This window comes from Anolis carolinensis, chromosome 6 (assembly GCF_035594765.1).
Source record: "Anolis carolinensis isolate JA03-04 chromosome 6, rAnoCar3.1.pri, whole genome shotgun sequence".
Classification (NCBI taxonomy): domain Eukaryota; kingdom Metazoa; phylum Chordata; class Lepidosauria; order Squamata; family Dactyloidae; genus Anolis; species Anolis carolinensis.
In genome coordinates, this window is record NC_085846.1 from 23,853,707 (window position 1) to 23,872,081 (window position 18,375).

Genomic DNA, 18,375 nt, shown 5'->3' on the forward strand with positions numbered 1-18,375 from the left:
TTATAGCTCTTGTTTGATTCATATTCTTCCTCCCACAAGCATTGAACCTTCCTTTTGAAAGAAAGTGATGGTGATCCACCCAAAAGAACATTTAGAATTGTTCTTCTTTTTGTTTTCTTCTGCTCTTCGGAGGGGCCCAGTCTGGGTTTTGTTTTCTCGCACATCAACTGGTGTCCAGCTGTGACCTATTTATTGCCTCCCTCTGGTGACAGGCACCGAACTTGGCTCACGTTGGATATGTGGTACTCATGCCTAGTCTACAACTTGGCTATTTTCAGCATCAGAAGTTGGAAATAGCTGACTGGCAGACTTCACATTCTGCTGGTCTCTGCTGTGATTTGTTTTCATCCCCGAAGAGCTGCAAAGATATTATGGCTGTGCTTGTGTGCTCCAGACACCCAGGCTCAGCCTGAAATTAGAAAGAGCCCCTGACTTCTTTTAATGGTCTGCATTCGAGTTTGGGCCCAGTTAGATGAATTAGTCTATACAGGGCTATCATGCTCTGAAATATAGCTCTGTTGCCGCTATGGATTTGGGCTTCCTTGCCCCTACCAACACTAACATCGTAATTTCCAAAATATATTGAAGGCAAGAAAGGAGACATTTCTAGATATATACATGATTGGACTCATCTTGAAGTCTAGCAATACTTGTGTATCTTTCCTATGGTAACCTTATCATCTCAATTTAATTTGGGGAATGCTTCGAAAAGATGGAGACCACAATAGGCTGATTTAGAATTTACTCAGACTTCTGAAGAAATGTGGATCTAATCTTAGTTGATATATGAGATAAGCTTTAAAAAGTAAGAAAGAACCACATAAATCCTGTATTCAAATGCCTGTTGAGAGACATAAATATTGGGTAACAATGTCCGACTTCTGAAAGGGCAGAAACCCCGAAAGCAACAGAAATCAGGTTAATGTTTCACAGCCTAGATTTTCATGGGGTGCTGTAAGCATTCTTGTATTTTCTCTTTTAGGCCTCTCCGAGTCTTTCCACTCAGCAGGAAGCAGAGCGGCAGGCCATCCAGTCATTACGACAGGGGGGTGCCTTGACAAGCAAGTTCCTGAGCATGTCGTCGATCCCCAGTTGCCTTCTGGGGGTGGCCCTTGAGGGCGAGACCAACAACCATGGCCATGCATCTTTGCTTCAACACGTCCTGCTCCTTGAACAGGCTCGGCAGCAGAATACACTAATTGCTGGTGAGTAAGAGGTTAAGGTGATATGGACACACCATATAGATCAAAACAGCTTGTACAAGATGGAAGGTAATACTCAGCCACTATTGTTGACAACAGCTGGGAACAACTAGGAGATTGTACAGGCTGATGACATCATCTTTCTGTTCCTGATTCAGATCTGCTGGCTATTCACCAGGCTTGCTCTGTGTGACTTGGTCTCATTTGACTCCCTGCCTGCCTTCCTCCAAATATGGAGTACCTCTTTTCAGTTAATGGTTGGTTCTCAGTTGCAGCAGCTATGTAGTACATTATTCCTCCAGCACAAGCCATCAGTGGATCTTCAGCATCTCTAGGGAAACCTTGCTAGGCATTGTTTCAGTAATATTTCTCCCCTCTGTAAATACAAAAGGTGGTAATTTGTCATCCAGGTTCACTGAAGAAATAGGGAAGATTGTTTTCATTTATTTATTTATTTTACATGTCAGAAGCGAATTGAGAATACAGTTATAATGTATAAAAACCACAAACAAAGTTAAAAACTTGGCATTATACTAAATTTTCTTTGACTAGAAGCTGGCCAATTTGAGTGCTTCTGGTGTCACTTTAAGAAGGTCCTGAATTGTGCATTTGGCAGGGCTTAGACTGCATCGTAATAAGTGATCTGTGGTTTACTCTTCTCCACACTCGTGTGTTGTGCACTCCACATTGTAGCCCCATTTCTTAAGTTTGGCTTTGCACTTGTGGTGCCAGAGCATAGTCTGCTCAGCGCCTTCCACGTCATCCAGTCTTTTGTGTGCCCAGGAGGGAGTTTCTTATCCGGTATCTGTCACTATTGAGGTTCCAGGTTTTAGCCTGCCACTTTTGGACTTTCGCTTGCTGAGGTGTTCCTATGAGTATCTCTGTAGATCTTAGAAAGCTAATTCTTGATCTAAGACATTGGCATGCTGGCTGATATCCGAACAGAGTATGGGCCAGAGATGTGAATGCCTTGGTCCTTTCAGTGCTCGCTGCTACTTCAAGTGGTGCAATACTGGCTAAACAGTATAATTTCTCCAGCGGTGTAGGGCGTTGACATCCTGTGATAATGCGGCATTTCTCATTAAGAGACACACACATTCAGCAGAGTAGCAAAGCACAAGGGCAGATGTCTTCACTGTGTTTGGTTGTGATCCCCAGGTTGTGCCAGGCAGCTTTTGTATGATATTATTTCTAGCACCCACTTTTTGCTTGACAATCAAGCAATGCTTTTTCTAAGTCAGCACGGTCCAGAGTAACTCCTGGGTATTTTGGTGTGCTACAACGCTCCAGTGGGATTCCTTCCCAGGTAATCCTCAGAACTCGAGATGCTTGTCTATTCTTAAGATGACAAGCACACATATGTGTTTTAGATGGATTAGGAATCAGCTGGTTTCCCCTGTAAGAGCACCTAAAACTTCGGAGAGCTTCTGTTCAACCATTTCAAAACTCCCTGCTTGACCGGTGATGGCATGATCATCAACATAGATGAAACTCTCTGTCCCTTCTGGAACTGGCTGATCATTTCTGTAAATGTTAAACATTTCTGGAACAAGCACGCTCCCCTGGTGCAGGCCTTTATTCTGTTTTCACTATCTACTTCTCTGGCCTTGGAGCTCCACAAAAAAGCTCCTTTTTTCATAAATCACTGTGTTCATTCAGAATGCTGCAGAAATCATCTATATAAATAAAAGTAGTCATGAGAGTTAGAAACCTGTGGATTTTCCTTTTTTAAATGAAATATCAAGTTCTAGAATTGTCTTAATAATGTCTAATCCTGTCCCTGCAGTTCCTTTGCATGGCCAATCCCCTCTGGTGACAGGGGAGCGCATCCCCTCCAATCTGCGGACTGTAAACAAGCTGCCTCGGCACCGACCTCTGAGCCGCACCCAGTCATCACCACTGCCTCAAAGCCCTCAAGCATTACAGCATTTGGTTGTGCAGCAACAGCATCAACACTTCTTGGAGAAGCAGAAGCAACAACAGATTCAACTGGGAAAGGTGGGCAGAGAAGGTGGTGGTTCATCTGGTTAAGATACGGGGGTCTGAATTTTGCAACTCTTGCATGCTGGGCTTCTTGTATATTAATTTTTGTTAGGACAATATATTATATAATATATAATGTTAGGACAGTGGGTAGGAGTGAGTGGCCCTCTTCCTGTTTTCTCCTTATCACTTCCACTATGTTGTAAGCTAGTTTGGGTTGCTATCTCCCATCCTGTACCTTCCTGCCTTAGGACAGAGAAGTGGAGTTGCATTGTTATTGTTTTCTCTCAGTTTCCTCTCTGTTCTGCAATGAATTGAAAGAAGTGGCAAGTAGAACCAAAAACTCAGCTAGTCAAGAAGGAAGAAAAACTTGAATGCTGCCTCTAAGCTGGTCTCTTTGGACCCAGTGAGACCATCATTGCAGAATTTGGTAGCAAAGTGAAACTATGATTTCTTCTTCTGTTGTTGTTGTTATATTTATTTATACCACACCTTTTCTCCCCAAAAGAGACTCAAAGCAGCTTGACATAAAAGCATTAATATACAATTAAAATATATACAAAAATGCAAATATTAAAATAGAATTAAACACAAGCAGCATTTAAAAAGTCATAGTTAAAATCTATCAAAACAGTATTATTATTATCCTGCTTTTTGTAGATCATCACCAAGACTGGTGAGCTGCCACGACCACCGACCACACACCCTGAAGAAACAGAGGAAGAGCTTACAGAGCAGCAGGAGACATTGGGCTTAGGTTTGAGCCAAGGGCCTTTTCTGGTGGATGGGTCAACAGAGAGTGAGGAAACACAGGATGACTTAGAGGAGGAGGACAAAGTGGTGGAGGAGGAAGAGGAGGAGGAGGTGGTTGAAGAACAAGTAAAGGATGAAGCTGGAGAGAACAAGCTGGAAGAAGAACAGGAGGTGGAAGAGCTGGGAGTGACCTACAGACAGGTGAGGACTGCATTTGTTCATTCTGTTTTTTACTTATTTATTTTTTTAAATCATCCATTTCGATAATCATGTGATCTCAGGGTGGGAAAAAGATAAAATAATATAAACAACTTGAGATTGAATTGATCATATTAGAAGCTGGAGTAATCCACCAAATCGATAGATTCAGGATAGACAACCATAAATATTTCATACAGTACCTAATTAGTCGGGAAATTTCTCAGCCCAGGAATTGGTGATGACTACTGGCTTAGATGGTGTGGGCATTTTAGGTAAAAACAGATTCTGGAATAGTGGCCCATAAATATCTTAGAATGGAGATAAATTATTTTTTGGATCACAGGTAAATTACTTACAGCCATCTAGCTACCGCACGCAGCTTGGCTAATGGCTGATGTGTCAGAGTAATGCGCACAGCGTAGCAGCAGATGTATGAAGTCAGTTGAGCGCAGAACACTATCTATGCACAAATCCCACATTAACATGATGGACCCAAGGGTTTGTTGTCCAAAAACTAATTTTTCACAGTTCTGCAATAACTACTAATTGTGACATCTGCATGCAGTCTCTGTCTTCAAAGACAATGTCTTGGTCTCTGGAAAAGATATATTGGACTTTTCTTGGAAGCTATGTCTTTCTCTGAGTAAATGTATAGCTCGCTCACTGTAATTTAGATCCTCCTGTCAGGAAGCATAATTTGATGTGATTGCCAAAATGATTATAAGATTTTTGTAATTGACTATCACCTCATATGTCTGCTACTTGGCAGCAAGGACAGGAGAAGGCTATCACTTCCAATTTATTGCTGGTGGTCTTCCATAGGATACAAGATAGTATGTCAGGCATTATTCTGATCCTAGTAGTGGTCCTCTTACGTTCTTATAAGGCAGTGGTACTCAACCTGTGGGTCCCCAGGTGTTTTGGCCTACAACTCCCAGAAATCCCAGCCAGTTTACCAGCTGTTAGGATTTCTGGGAGTTGAAGACCAAAACATTTGGGGACCCACAGGTTGAGAACCACTGTTATAAGGAGATGATGAGTAGTCAGTCTTTTTTTTTTTTTTTGAGCAGGGGAAAGAAGTAAAATCCTTACAACACTATTATTTGGGGGAATGGTCAGGTATAGTGTTGACAGCAGGATGATACAGTGTTACCATGTAAGAGCAGACTCTGGAGCATTGCAAGATGCACAGGAACATGAAAAAGAAGTAAGGCAGCATCATTTGTTTCCATACCTCATGCCATTCATTTGAGATAGCACTAGTGGAGTTTACAAAAGGGAGAGTGACTCATCTTCTACCTCACAGCCATCATTTCTGTCTCTCTCCTGCCCTTGTTTTCTCTGCATCCTTTTTCTCTTCTCTGCATCATCCTCCAGAATGAGTCATCTTGTCTTCCTTTTCATTCTTTAATTTCTTTTTGTGCACCTAAATATTTCATCAGCTCCACACTGAAATGTGTATTTGGCAGCCAGATGAAAGTCTCTGGCTGCAGAAGAATTGAGATTTGGTGAAAAAAAATCAGAAAATGATAGTAGTCAAGAGAAGGTTGAGAAGAGAGACTGCTAAAGGAATTTAGATGAAGTAGCTCAGAGGTCAGCATGTATGTATCATGGGGGCTGTTGCTATAATGCTTTGTAAAAAGTCTGGGAAAACTCTTCATATGATTTTCTATAGAGCTTCAATCTAATTTACCAAGCTAATTTGGAGTTGAACCACTATATCATGGTAACGTGCAAATGTGGGGATGAATAAAGAAGCAGTGTGATTTCTTTCCCATGTTCACAAACTTTTGTGTTTTTTTTTGTAACTTGATTTGACATAGCTGCACCACTCATGACAACATCTTTAAAATCTTTATATTGATTAGGCTCAAATAAGCTGTAGACATAGCCAAAGTAGGAAATGATGATAAGGTCTAGTTTAAGCATATATATTGGTACAAGCTTAAAATCCAGTCTCTGGTGTTGAATTTAGCATCCTAAAATATCAATTTTTATAACCTTAAAGAGTCACCTTTTTTTTGCCTGAGGGGTAAGCTGGGGAGCGTGAGAACAGCACTTGAGGAATGGAAGAGAGGATAATCAGGCTTTCCACTACTAGAAAAAGAGAAATTTCAGCACTTTGCTGGGTTCCTTACTGCTCTCTAAAGTTCATCCACAATATTAACAAATGTTTACTCTTTCTTACTCTATATATAGTATACCTACATATATGTATAATGTGTATTTCCACAGCACATGATTTGTTCAGAACACAAAATTTGATTTGCCCTTGGTACAGAAATCTGATGTTTTGAAGAACAGGATAAATATCATTCTGTGTATACTGGGGAAAGTTTTACCCAAATTAGCTAGTGTAGTACTGCACCTACAAGGAGAATTAGCTGCCTCTTGGTGTCAGTTAGTTGAGCCAAGCATGGCAGCAGTTGCAAGCTGCTTAGATTGTTCTTTCTGTTTTTCCTCCTCCCCTTACCTACTTTTGGCAGGTGTTTGCAGATGCGCATCAGCTGCGGCATCTTCAGCTCTACCAGACACCTCTAAGCATTAGCACTCTACCCCATCAAGCCCTCAGCCGCACCCAGTCTTCACCAGCAAGCACTAGCCTGAAAAGCAGTACAGTTGAACCTGCGGCCAATCACCTTTTCACTACAGGTAGGAGATGGTGCTAGTCCTTCAGATAAAGTCTAGAAGATTCATACAATCTTGGTCAGGGACAGGTTTCTACATGTGAAAGAGATACATATTGAATGTCCCCATGTAGAAATAGATACGGTCTATCTACCTGCACTTAGCTGTGAAAGTTTTTCTTACAGGCATACATTTTGCCTATACTCAAGTATGTTATTTGCTCTATCTGTTTTACAGTTCTAGATGTCCCAAGTTTGCAGGGCACTTCTCTATTAGCAGCCAGATATCTTGAACCTGGGTTTAATTTGGATCATCTTGGTGCCTTGTGAAAGGAGCCGCATTTCAGGTTACAGGTTCTTTGGTTCTCTTTTATGTTGTTATGCCAAGGCCTGTATAAATTATGCAAAGTAGAATATAGCCCCTAATTTCTTTTCTTCAACAGACCTTCTCCTTCCTGCTTACCTCCACTCCCTGGCATAATGCAGAATATTACATAAAACCTCAAAAAGCCTATTTGGGCACCAGTTCTATATATACACCTACCTAGGAGCAAGCCCCATTGAATTTTACAGTGGAGTAGACATCTGTCTGTTGGATTGTTTTTTGCATTATCAGTTATACTTTCACCTCTTTCTCAAGGTGAAGGGAGCCAAAAGGAAGGCCCCAATTAAAGATCTTAATTTGCAGATAGGAGGATAGATAAACAGATGATCCTTCAAAATAAGGTTGTGCATTCAGCGAACAAGAACTTTCCTCTATACATCTTGTACATCCAAGAGAGCAGGGGTTTGTTTGGAAAAAAAGCCCTAAAATTTGATTTTCAAATCTGTATTGTTTACTCTTTAGACATATCAGGTGTCATTGAGCATTTGCAGAATGCCCTTTTTCTTATAAATGTATGAATTTGTCTTCCACTCAACATTGCAATCATTTTACCAGTTGTTCTTCTTTTCCAACTCTTTCCTCCACTGTTTTGCTTTCCTGCCCTCTCATAGGAGTGGTTTATGACACTTTCATGTTGAAACATCAGTGTACATGTGGAAACACTAATGTTCACCCAGAGCATGCTGGGAGAATCCAGAGTATCTGGTCCAGATTACAGGAAACAGGACTGCTAAGCAAGTGTGAGGTAAGAATTCTCAGAACAGAAACTTTCTGCCAGCAAATAATAAAACACCTATAAGGGCTAAGTTAAACAGGTAATCAGATTTTACAAATCGGATTTATAGTGACAGGAGCCCATAGCCTGATGCCTTGAAGACAACAGGGATTCTTACAGCATCTTAAATATTTACAAATGCATTGTACTATAAGTCTTTTTGGACTAGAATCCACTTCATATGGCATATAATAAATGGATGTGTGCTTCTGCCATTGAACATTTGGCTATAAGTTTATCTTTGAACTATAAAAACTATTTTTATGAGATAAACTAAAATAACTGTCCCTTTGAAAACAATTTGGTTAAGAGATCCTACAAAGCATGCAGAAAGACAAAGATGTGTAGCTGAATTCAATCACAGTCAGTATAACCAATGCAAAAGACAATGACTATGAAAGGAACTATAAAAATGGATCCCACTGGGACCATGTATATAAATAAACATCTAGTCTTGGGATGTACAGACTTTTTGTTTTCCCCAGGAAGGCTCATTGCATATGGGGGAGAGTCAACATGCCTATATATTCAATATTAACAATTTACATAATCCTGTAAGATGACTGTAGTGAAGAACAAAACTAAAATTTCCAATTTTGCACTAGCCTATACACAATATGAAAGCCCATGTTCCTGCATGAAAAACATATATGTGCTCCCCCATTGCTATCCCAGTAATTTTCAAGCAGGTTACTTTGTTACGTTTTTCATGCAGGAACGTGTATTGAATTTATAAGAATATTGACTTCCCCCTGGGCTGAACATCAATTATGTACTGAACCTTCCTGGGGAAAACATCTATGCAATCTCTTGATGTCTGCCACATCTTCAAATTTAGCTGTGAGGGTGAGTCTTTTGCTCATTTACTTCCTTGACATACTTTTCAAAATGGGGAAGGGGAGAATTTAATTAATCTCTTTGTATAACAGAATCCTTGAGTGAAATGTGAAGGCACACAACAATATGTGAAATCATTCAGATGGCCTACTCCAAGCCATTAATGACCTTCAATCATATAAAAATGATTGTATTAAAGTCCATTCTGATTAAACCCTACAAATCTCTTAGATGGTTCTGCTTCTTTCTATCAGTTAACTAGGATTAGCAGTTTTCCAAAGAGAGTGGGATTCTGATGTCCTTCTATTAATTGCATTTCTGCCCTTTCCCCCCATGCATAGCTTACAATTAAGGTAGATGACTGCAACAGCATACAGCATACAGGAAGCTTTAGCAGTGTACAGGAAGCTTTAGAAATTACATTACATTAGCCCTGTGTACTGCAGTTCCTGATTATTTAGGACCTAGTCTAAAATATTTTTGTATTGAAAATGACATATAATTGTTCTAAGAGAACATCAAGGCAACCTTTAAAGCACAAGATCTGTGTTGACAAACAAATAACATTAAAAGTGACATGGTGTCAAATGGTCTCATAACAAACCTATACAATCAATAGTTACATTTCTGCCCTAATTTCTCTGGTTTTTTTTTGTTTTTGTTTTTTTTACTAGAGAGTTCGAGGCAGGAAAGCGACACTGGATGAAATCCAGACAGTCCATTCAGAACATCACACATTACTATATGGAACCAGCCCTCTGAATCGGCAAAAACTTGACAGCAAGAAATTACTGGGTATTCTGTCTAGAAGATCATACAGTTTCAATTTGCTGGATGCAGAATCTTTTTTTAAAATCTAGTATATATAGAGGGAATGGTGTATTTGGGGTATAAAGGGGAGAAAAATTGGAGACAATTGTGTGTTATCTAATTCTCTGTTTTTCTCTCATAGGTCCCCTTACTCAAAAGATGTACACTGTCCTTCCATGTGGTGGAATTGGGGTTAGTATCTATCTCTTACAGTTGGGAAGTAATTACTTATAAACTACAAGTTATTTATTCCTTTTTCCAATAGCCATCTCATTGGAACTGCATCTTATTAAATATAACTGTTTAAAATCGATTACGTTGCAGTTTTATTACTTTTAATGTAGGATATGGCCTCATTAAATGGCAGAGGAAGAATATCCCATGGTTAAGTACTGGCTTACTCTGCTGTGAGTTATAGTGAGGCGGACAGAAAGATAATGTTTGCAATGAGGCCAGCCATTTAATCGATACTGAGAAATGGAACTTTTCTCTGCATTTCTTTCATCTTCCTGTCAACTTTCACATTTAAAAAATAAAATGCTGAGCCCTGTTTTATAGCTTTGTTCCTTAGTTTCTGTTTTTTACAAGGGAAGTCCCAATGTGGCTTACAAATTTTGGCAGCATGCTGAAGTCAACAACAACAACAAATACAAAATAAGCAACATTAAAAGAGGGAAGTGGAAACAGTAAAATATTGGATTAACATGTCAGAGAGATTGAAATGTACTGCTTTACATCTACAGAAGGACTTGCCTTTGAACATCTGTGGGATGGTGAGAGTTGGGGTTACTTTGTCAGGAAGTTCCAAAGTTTAACCCTTTGCCATGAGAAAGCTCTATGGGTTTCATTTCATTGAACACCTTGCGGAATCTTCAGGTTTTAAACTCAAGGATGATAAAGTTTTCTTTTTGGACTACATCTGTCAGAACTCTCCTACCCACATGGCCACAAGCTTAGTTCTGGTGTTTTGTACATATAGTAGCTTAAGAATGGGAGATGTAACAAATAAAGATGAATCAGTACATTAGATGGAATGGTAGTAGCAACATATCTTCCATATTATTTTCTGGTAACTGTTGTGTTTAACAGCTTAGGTGTTTCCCTTTCAAATCAAGCTAAGTCTTGGTAAAGACTTCTGTATTAACCTTCAAGATGTCTGTGCTGGCTGGGGGTGACAGGAGCTGTGGTTCAACAATTCTGAGACCATCAGATTGGGAGACTTTTGATTTTCCTTCCTTTCCTTTGTGCTTGTCTTTGAATGAAGGTTACCTGGATGGTACTTCTCTTAGAACAAAGGCATCATTCTTTTCCCTTCCTTCACCCTTTAGCTTTTGCACATGCTCTGATCTGTACCCTCCATGGCAGGTTGACAGCGACACAGTGTGGAATGAGATGCACTCATCTAGTGCTGTCCGCATGGCTGTTGGCTGCTTGGTGGAGCTGGCCTTCAAAGTAGCATCTGGGGAGCTTAAGGTAAGTTGTGCCCAGCACGCAGCTTCTCTGTGTTGTAAGTCCTTCCTGCCTCTGAGCTCTGTGGTCAAATAGTTATGTTGAAAGTTTCAGAAATTACACTAATTTCTTTCTTTCTTCTTTTAAAAATTAATTCTGCAGAATGGATTTGCTGTTATCCGTCCACCAGGTCACCATGCAGAGGAGTCCACAGCCATGTGAGTATATAATAAAAATGAAGAATTTGAAGATACTGATTAGCTATTGCTACAAATTCACATATAAATATGTGGGAATTTCTTCTTTTCTTTCTGTGTCAGTTCTTACCCCCTTCCACCTTCCAGTTATCCTATTCTTAAAAGAACCTTCAGAAGTGTTACGTGTCAGATCATACACTTTGCAGATTAATCCCCAATATCAATAAGTAGAGCAAACCTCTCTCCCAATATGCTTTTCTTAAACCTCGGAAATCTACTTTTGATAATGCAGGGCTAGATAGACACATGTTTTAACTCAGTATAAGGCAGCTTCCTTTAATGCTTGTCATCTCTTTCATTTCACAGGGGCTTCTGCTTCTTCAACTCTGTTGCCATAGCTGCCAAGCTTCTCCAGCAAAAACTTGCCATCAGCAAAATCCTCGTTGTGGATTGGGTAAGGGTCTCATTTTGCCCTCTCTGCTCTCATGTTTCAGCCTTCAATTGAAAGTTGTAATCCTGGCATGTCTGACAGCAACCCAAAGTCATCAACAAAGCTTTTCTTAGTACCATAATTGCCATCATTGAATTTCAGTGTGCAGCTGAAGTTTTGATTTTTCCTCTTGCCAGCTTTTCAATGGGGCAGTAATTGTGGCACTCTGTTAATCTATGTCTACTCGGGTCTGGATGGAGTTACATGTGACGCCAGCAAACCTCTGACTTCAAAAATAAGTTGCCATCAAATACCTTGAAAACAGATTTTCCCCAACTGGTATTTGCTAGATGTGTTTCTACTATAATCTGTGTCTCCTTTACAGCTCTAGAGTCCCAGTGTTGAACTATCTTTCCCTTAGAGGCCATATCAGTGGCAACGCTAATTTAATTCAGCTGCCCAAATAGTTCTGTTAATTCAGGCCCAATTGATTCTATCCATATATGGTTTCACATTGTTTAATTGGTTTTAAACTGCATTTTTGACATTTATAATATTAACAGTCTAATTTACCATCAAAATAATAGTTATAAAATAACTCAAAAGGTTAAGAAACAGAAAGAGGAAGTAAGAAGACAACTAAAACATAACAGGACTCTGACCCCCCCCCCCCCCCCCCCAAAATTGTAATGGAAAGATAAATATGAAGGAAAAAGGTTTTAATCTATCATTACAGATCTAACTATGGGTAAATTATCCTGCTAAAATTACTAATAATCACAACAACATCTTATTGTGTGTTAACATATCTTATTGCTCAAAAGTCAATAAACAAGTTTTCAATCTTTCAAAAACTGTTCAGTTGGTTTATTCTTTAGGACCCATGTTAATTTGGTAATTTGTGCCAGCTCAGGAAATTTGTAAATCATGTGGGTCTTTCTCTTGATTTGATTGATTTATCGAGATGGAGTGCTATTAATTGACTCTTTGTTTGCTTTGCTCTGGTAGGATATTCATCATGGCAATGGCACCCAACAAGCATTCTACAGTGACCCTAATGTGCTATATATCTCTCTCCATCGCTATGACAATGGCAATTTTTTCCCTGGCAGTGGAGCTCCTGATGAGGTGAGTGCAAACTTTTTTTTTTTATTTCTGATGCCTGACTGTATTATTTATGAGAAATACTGGGCTGAAACCACCAGAAAATGGGATTGCGATCACTTCTCTTCAAGCAAAAGCTTGCTAAAATCCACGTAGAATTTGAAACTAAGTACATGTCCAGAGAAATGCAGAAGGGGATGTGGAGCTTGCCTAACAGCAGGGGGGAAACCTGCATGATCTATTGTGGAAGGAAGGACATTAGCATCTCCCTTAAAAGACTGCAAAAGAGAGAAGCATTAGAGAAATAATTAGACAAACACACAGCTGTCAACATAGGTATTTTAAAGAAATTTCCAGGTTCTGCACATAATGATTTTCTCTGGTTGGAGTTAAGCAGGAGGTTAGACTTGATGTCCTATGAGGCCCTTTCCAGTTTTATGATTCTGATTTTCCAGTACAGCAGTTGAACCCATAGACTGGGAAAAGAATCAATTCATCATCCCATGGTGTACTGATTTGAATGTTGGACTATGACGCTGGAGACTATGGTTTGATTGTTTAAGTCGCACACTTCCAGCCCCAGAAAATCTTTTGATAGGTTTACCTCAGGGTTGCCATAAATCAGAAATGACTTGAAGATACACAGCAACAGTACCCCCCCCCCCCCCACACCCACCTTTATTACCTGTTTTGTGTTAGGAAAGATTTTGTAGCTCAGTAGCTGGGTAAAAAGTATAGTGGTCAAAATTTTTCCATTTAATCGTGCAACTCTGGAGCTTTTTAGTCTCTATGGCTAATATCCTCCCTTTTTTCCAGCTCTGTGTTTTGATGCTGGCTAGTATTTTCTGTTCACAGCTGCTTAGGTGCAGAACTTGGAAATTACTTTTATAAAGTACATATGTTCCTTTATCCATTGTGGTTCATGCAGTTACTGTCATCATGATGGAAACGTAACTTATGTTACCTGTTTCGGTGCTTATTGCTTTTCTGTAACTTTTCTGTTATTGTTTGGAGGAAGAAAAATAGGGTTGATAAGACACAACACATTTATATATCCATATCAAAATGCCTATAAAGTGACCTTAAGAGTGACCTTTGACTAGAAATTGTTACTTGTTGCAACAGTGAAGTAATTTCACCCTTACTTATTGTGTTGCTTTTGAAATGCACTCTTGTTACTTTGTCCGAATTAACTAGTTACAAGTAGCTATGTTACTAGTTATTCATTGCCTCCAGAGCCCTGCCCTGATGCCTCTCCTGCTTTCCTTTGCTCTGTGGTTCTGCATTCTCACTGGAGTGTGCTTGCATGAAGTGCTCCTGCCCTGGATTTATACAGTTACTACTCTTTGTTCCCCCACATCAGCTCTGTGAATGGTCTAAGTGGTTACTGAGGGCCAGCTTTTGTTACCTGTGAGGTTTCTCTCTTCCAGGTCGGCAGTGGGATGGGTGTAGGTTACAATGTAAACATTGCCTGGACTGGTGGAGTGGACCCCCCCATTGGTGACGTGGAGTATCTGACTGCCTTCCGGTAGGGCTGCCAGTGCTTGCTATCCATTGTGGGGCTTGAGTGGGGCTTTCTTCAGCATGGGTGCCCGCATAATCTCTTGTGCTGCCATATTCTCTCCAACAACTATGTATGAAAGAGAATTCCATATGAGGGTGGAGATGTCTGTCATGGTTGTAACCCATGACTGGTACAATTGTTACCGGTTTTCTTATGTTAGACAAGGCTAGCCTGTTGCAGCCATTCCCAGAATTACTCCTGGTGCATGGGTGTGCACATAGTGGCTTGCTGTCTCCTTATCTCTTTCCTTTTGAGACCCCATCTGTGTAGCCGGCTAGCCTACTTCACATTGTGTGCCAAGGAAAACATGAACATTAATGATCCTTTGGTATTTCATGATTGAAAACTTAGAGAAATCTTACTTATGTCAAGAACCTGCTTCATTTGTTTGAAGTATTTGATTTTTAATTCTAATCCTCAGTCAAAAAAATACCTGGAATAGCTGAACTGGGAAAGAAATTCCCCATATACAGATTCATAACTCAAAAAAAGGCACACAACAAAAAAAAAGCACAGGATCAAGGGGAGTAGTCTTTCAGCAGAGCTTTTATACGGGCTCTCCTTTTTAACATACTTCCTGATTTAGAAAAAAAATCAAAACATTTTATTGCCTCAAAATGGCGTATAATGCCCTCTGTGAGATGTGTGGAATTTTAACTACATTTGAGCGGTGTGCTTGGTTCAGCTTAAGGCTCAGGAGAGGCTTTGAAACTGGAAGTAAATAGAAAGTGGCTTCTGCCTGTTTTATCAAAGGCTTCTCATGGCCCTAAAATTGCCCAGGACACCCCCCCCCCGACATGGTGAAAATGCCACAAATCCCGTAGAGCACCATTTTTTTTCCAACAGGACAGGTATACTGGGGGCTATAGCCTTCCAATGTTGCCGGGGGTGGGGTGGGGGGCTAATGAACTAGAGAAAGTTTAATATAATTCAAATTATAAGGTGTGCATGACAAAAATGGTCAAATGTTTCAGAATTTATATTGTAGAAATCACTGAGATGTCTAGTCTCCTATTTCATATCAACCCCTTTCTTGCTCCTGAAATGTTTCCAGAAGGCAACACAATAAAAGAATCTTGGGCATCTTGAAGACATTGCACTGTAGTACATTTCTCAGTCTCTGTGCCATTTTTGAGATTCTCCTTTCTGATATGGCTATTTTTTTCTCAAAATTTCTTCCCAGGGACAGTTGTCATTCAGAATTAGATCTTGTGATAGGGTGACTTGTATGGTTTTCAAAAGTGGGAGTTGATTTTATCAGCATATTGGGAAAACCATAAAGAGAGAGGTGGGAAGAATGATGTGGCCGGAATATCCATGAGGTGGGGGAATAGACTATTTGATGCAGGTGTGTGTTGCTATGGCTTTCTCCTCTGAGAAATCTAAGGGCTACTTTGTGTCCTCCCAGGACCGTGGTGATGCCGATAGCTAATGAGTTCTCCCCAGACGTGGTCCTCATTTCCGCTGGCTTCGACGCTGTGGAGGGACACCTGTCTCCACTGGGTGGATATTCTGTCACAGCCAAATGTGAGTGTGGGGCACATGGGAGGGTGGTTGGTGCCTTAGTTTGAGAAGGAGTAGATCATATATGCAGGTTGTGCGAGGAAGCCACAGAACTGTGTCCCAATTGAGTAGAGGTGTGTACTAACTTCAAGTGACATAACCTAGTCTTGTGTTAACCTTTAATATAGTTATACTCTACTTGTGCATTTATTCTTAAGGGGAGGGGGTCTCCATCCAGAGTCTGGCCATATCCAGCCCAACATTTGCTTCATGTAGTTCTAGGTTTTACCTATGGTATAACCTACTGTCATTTGGCTACATGGAGCTAGCAAATTGTGGGGTGCATATCCTACCATGGATCCCATGCTGGGAAATAAATAAAGGATAATTTCTGCACTAATGAACTGTCTACTTCCCAGCAACACATTAGATGGGGATAAAAGCATATGGATATAATTTTAAAAATCACACAGATGCAACTATGGATAATGGCTAATTGTCCATTTTCCCTCACTTCCTCATTTTTGAACAGCTTTGAATGTTTCTTTCAAAGTGTAGTTGTCAGGACCCAGGCTGCAGAGCACCAATAACCATATGCAGAGGCCAGAATCTATCTAATATCTTTATTAAAGAATTATATAAAGTCAATAAAAACAAGTGTAGAATATAGTCCAGAAGTAGACCCTTCAGGAAAGGTCAAATATAGTCCAGGAAAGCAATGTCCAATATAAGATATTAAAGTCCAAAGTTATAATCCACTTCACCGAAACACACACTATTTAGCAAGCAATAGTGTGGGGAACTGTCCATAGTCTTTGAGGCTCAAGGTAAATCCGAAGGAGGGGAAAACAAGGCTGGAATCCGAGAAACAGGGTCCGTGGTTTAAAACGCAAGGCAAGGCAAGACTTGAGACTTGGCAAGGTCCAACTTGAAACAAGACAATCGTGGAACAAGAACTGAGTCCATAGAAATCCGTGGAACAAGGCAGGGCTGGAAACTTGGTTCAGGAGCTGGGAACTGGGGTACGAAGTCTACACACGATCTCACTCCACGAGCTGACGAATTGACTCCGCAAGGAATCCTTTGTGGCCAAACATCTATATAGGATCTTGTTTTCCCGCCAAAGCACACTTTCTCTGGGGAACAAGAACCGAAACCTATACTGTCCAGATGCAGGACTCCTTAAACTTTCCCAAGGGAAACAGACTTAATCATCTAATTGTCTGGCAGCTATCCGGGCGCTTCGGCGAGTCGCCTCCCGAGCGTGTCTATCTTGATTATAATAAAGGCGGCAAGAAAATGGGGGAGATTTCTCCTCAAGGCTTGTTTGGCTGACTTCTTGTGGGCAAACATCCTGCAGCTGCAAGGGCTCCAAATCTGGCAGAAACGGTGGGAAACCCAAGTTTTCCTCTTCATCTGTCACAACAGTACTAGGAACGGGACTACATGGCCCATGAGTCGTCACAGTAGTGGCCATTGTTTTCACTATAAAGATAAATCATCCATGGCTCCTTCCAGTCTTTGGTCTGTATTTTATTTATTTATTTATTTATTTATTTATTGCATTTCTATACCGCTCTTCGGGGGGGCCCTGGTGGCACAGTGTGTTAAAGCGCTGAGCTGCTGAACTTGTGGACCAAAAGGTCCCAGGTTCAAATCCCAGGAGTGGAATGAGCGCCCGCTGTTAGCCCCAGCTCCTGCCAACCTATCAGTTCGAAAACATGCAAATGTGAGTAGATCAATAGGTACCGCTCCGGCGGGAAGGTAATGGCGCTCCATGCAGTCATGCCAGCCACATGACCTTGGAGATGTCTATGGACATCGCCGGCTCTTCGGCTTAGAAATGGAGATGAGCACCAACCCCCAGAGTCGGTCACGACTGGACTTAACGTCAGGGGAAACCTTTACCTTTACTACCGCTCTTCTCACCCCTGCGGGGGGACTCAGAGCAGTGTACAACATATCAAATTGCAAACATCCAATGTTGAACATACAATAAAAGCATAGACAGCATGACTAAATCAATAGCATATAAATATAAATTAAAACCATTAAAACAATACAAAAAGCATTATACCATAAAAATGAATCATTTAAACATTGTCACTGCTGTATTAGCATTTAGATGCTTGCAGAGTTAGTGCACTTTCCATTGTGCAAGTGGTTGCATAACATATAATGTTTGGATTGCTATTTTTACTTCTGCTTGCACACAACTTCTCCAGCATGCTATTGGATTTAGTCTTCTAGCTGCAAAAGAAGGCAAAGGGGGGTACAGTAGCTCCAGTAGCAAAGGATGATAATTGGCATTTTCTTCTTCCTGGCTGTGTAGGTTTTGGGCACCTGACCAAGCAGCTGATGGAACTGGCGGGTGGACGCGTGGTCTTAGCATTGGAGGGGGGTCATGATTTGACAGCCATCTGTGATGCCTCAGAAGCCTGCGTCTCTGCCTTGCTTGGCCTTGAGGTGAGTGTAGCTGGCAAGAGGAAAGGGAACAGTAAGGCTCAGTGGGGGACAAGGTCCAAGGATTGCGGCTGACAGTTGGCTGTGAGCCT

General features: G+C 40.7%; 1 protein-coding gene across 6 annotated transcripts in view; it reads left to right on the forward strand.

Annotated features, from left to right (window-relative positions):
• The window catches only part of hdac5 (histone deacetylase 5), a 115,396-nt gene that overhangs the window by 85,686 nt on the left and 11,335 nt on the right, over positions 1 to 18,375 (forward strand). For all 6 annotated transcript variants that reach the window (XM_016994632.2, XM_062957401.1, XM_016994630.2 and 3 more), the window contains 14 exons: positions 983 to 1,205; positions 2,989 to 3,200; positions 3,846 to 4,139; positions 6,626 to 6,791; positions 7,763 to 7,896; positions 9,438 to 9,558; positions 9,716 to 9,765; positions 10,939 to 11,046; positions 11,185 to 11,240; positions 11,586 to 11,673; positions 12,658 to 12,777; positions 14,184 to 14,281; positions 15,726 to 15,844; positions 18,153 to 18,286. In XM_016994632.2, coding sequence (XP_016850121.1) covers positions 983 to 1,205; positions 2,989 to 3,200; positions 3,846 to 4,139; positions 6,626 to 6,791; positions 7,763 to 7,896; positions 9,438 to 9,558; positions 9,716 to 9,765; positions 10,939 to 11,046; positions 11,185 to 11,240; positions 11,586 to 11,673; positions 12,658 to 12,777; positions 14,184 to 14,281; positions 15,726 to 15,844; positions 18,153 to 18,286 — 1,923 coding nt within the window. The remainder of the gene's footprint in view (positions 1 to 982; positions 1,206 to 2,988; positions 3,201 to 3,845; positions 4,140 to 6,625; positions 6,792 to 7,762; positions 7,897 to 9,437; positions 9,559 to 9,715; positions 9,766 to 10,938; positions 11,047 to 11,184; positions 11,241 to 11,585; positions 11,674 to 12,657; positions 12,778 to 14,183; positions 14,282 to 15,725; positions 15,845 to 18,152; positions 18,287 to 18,375) is intronic.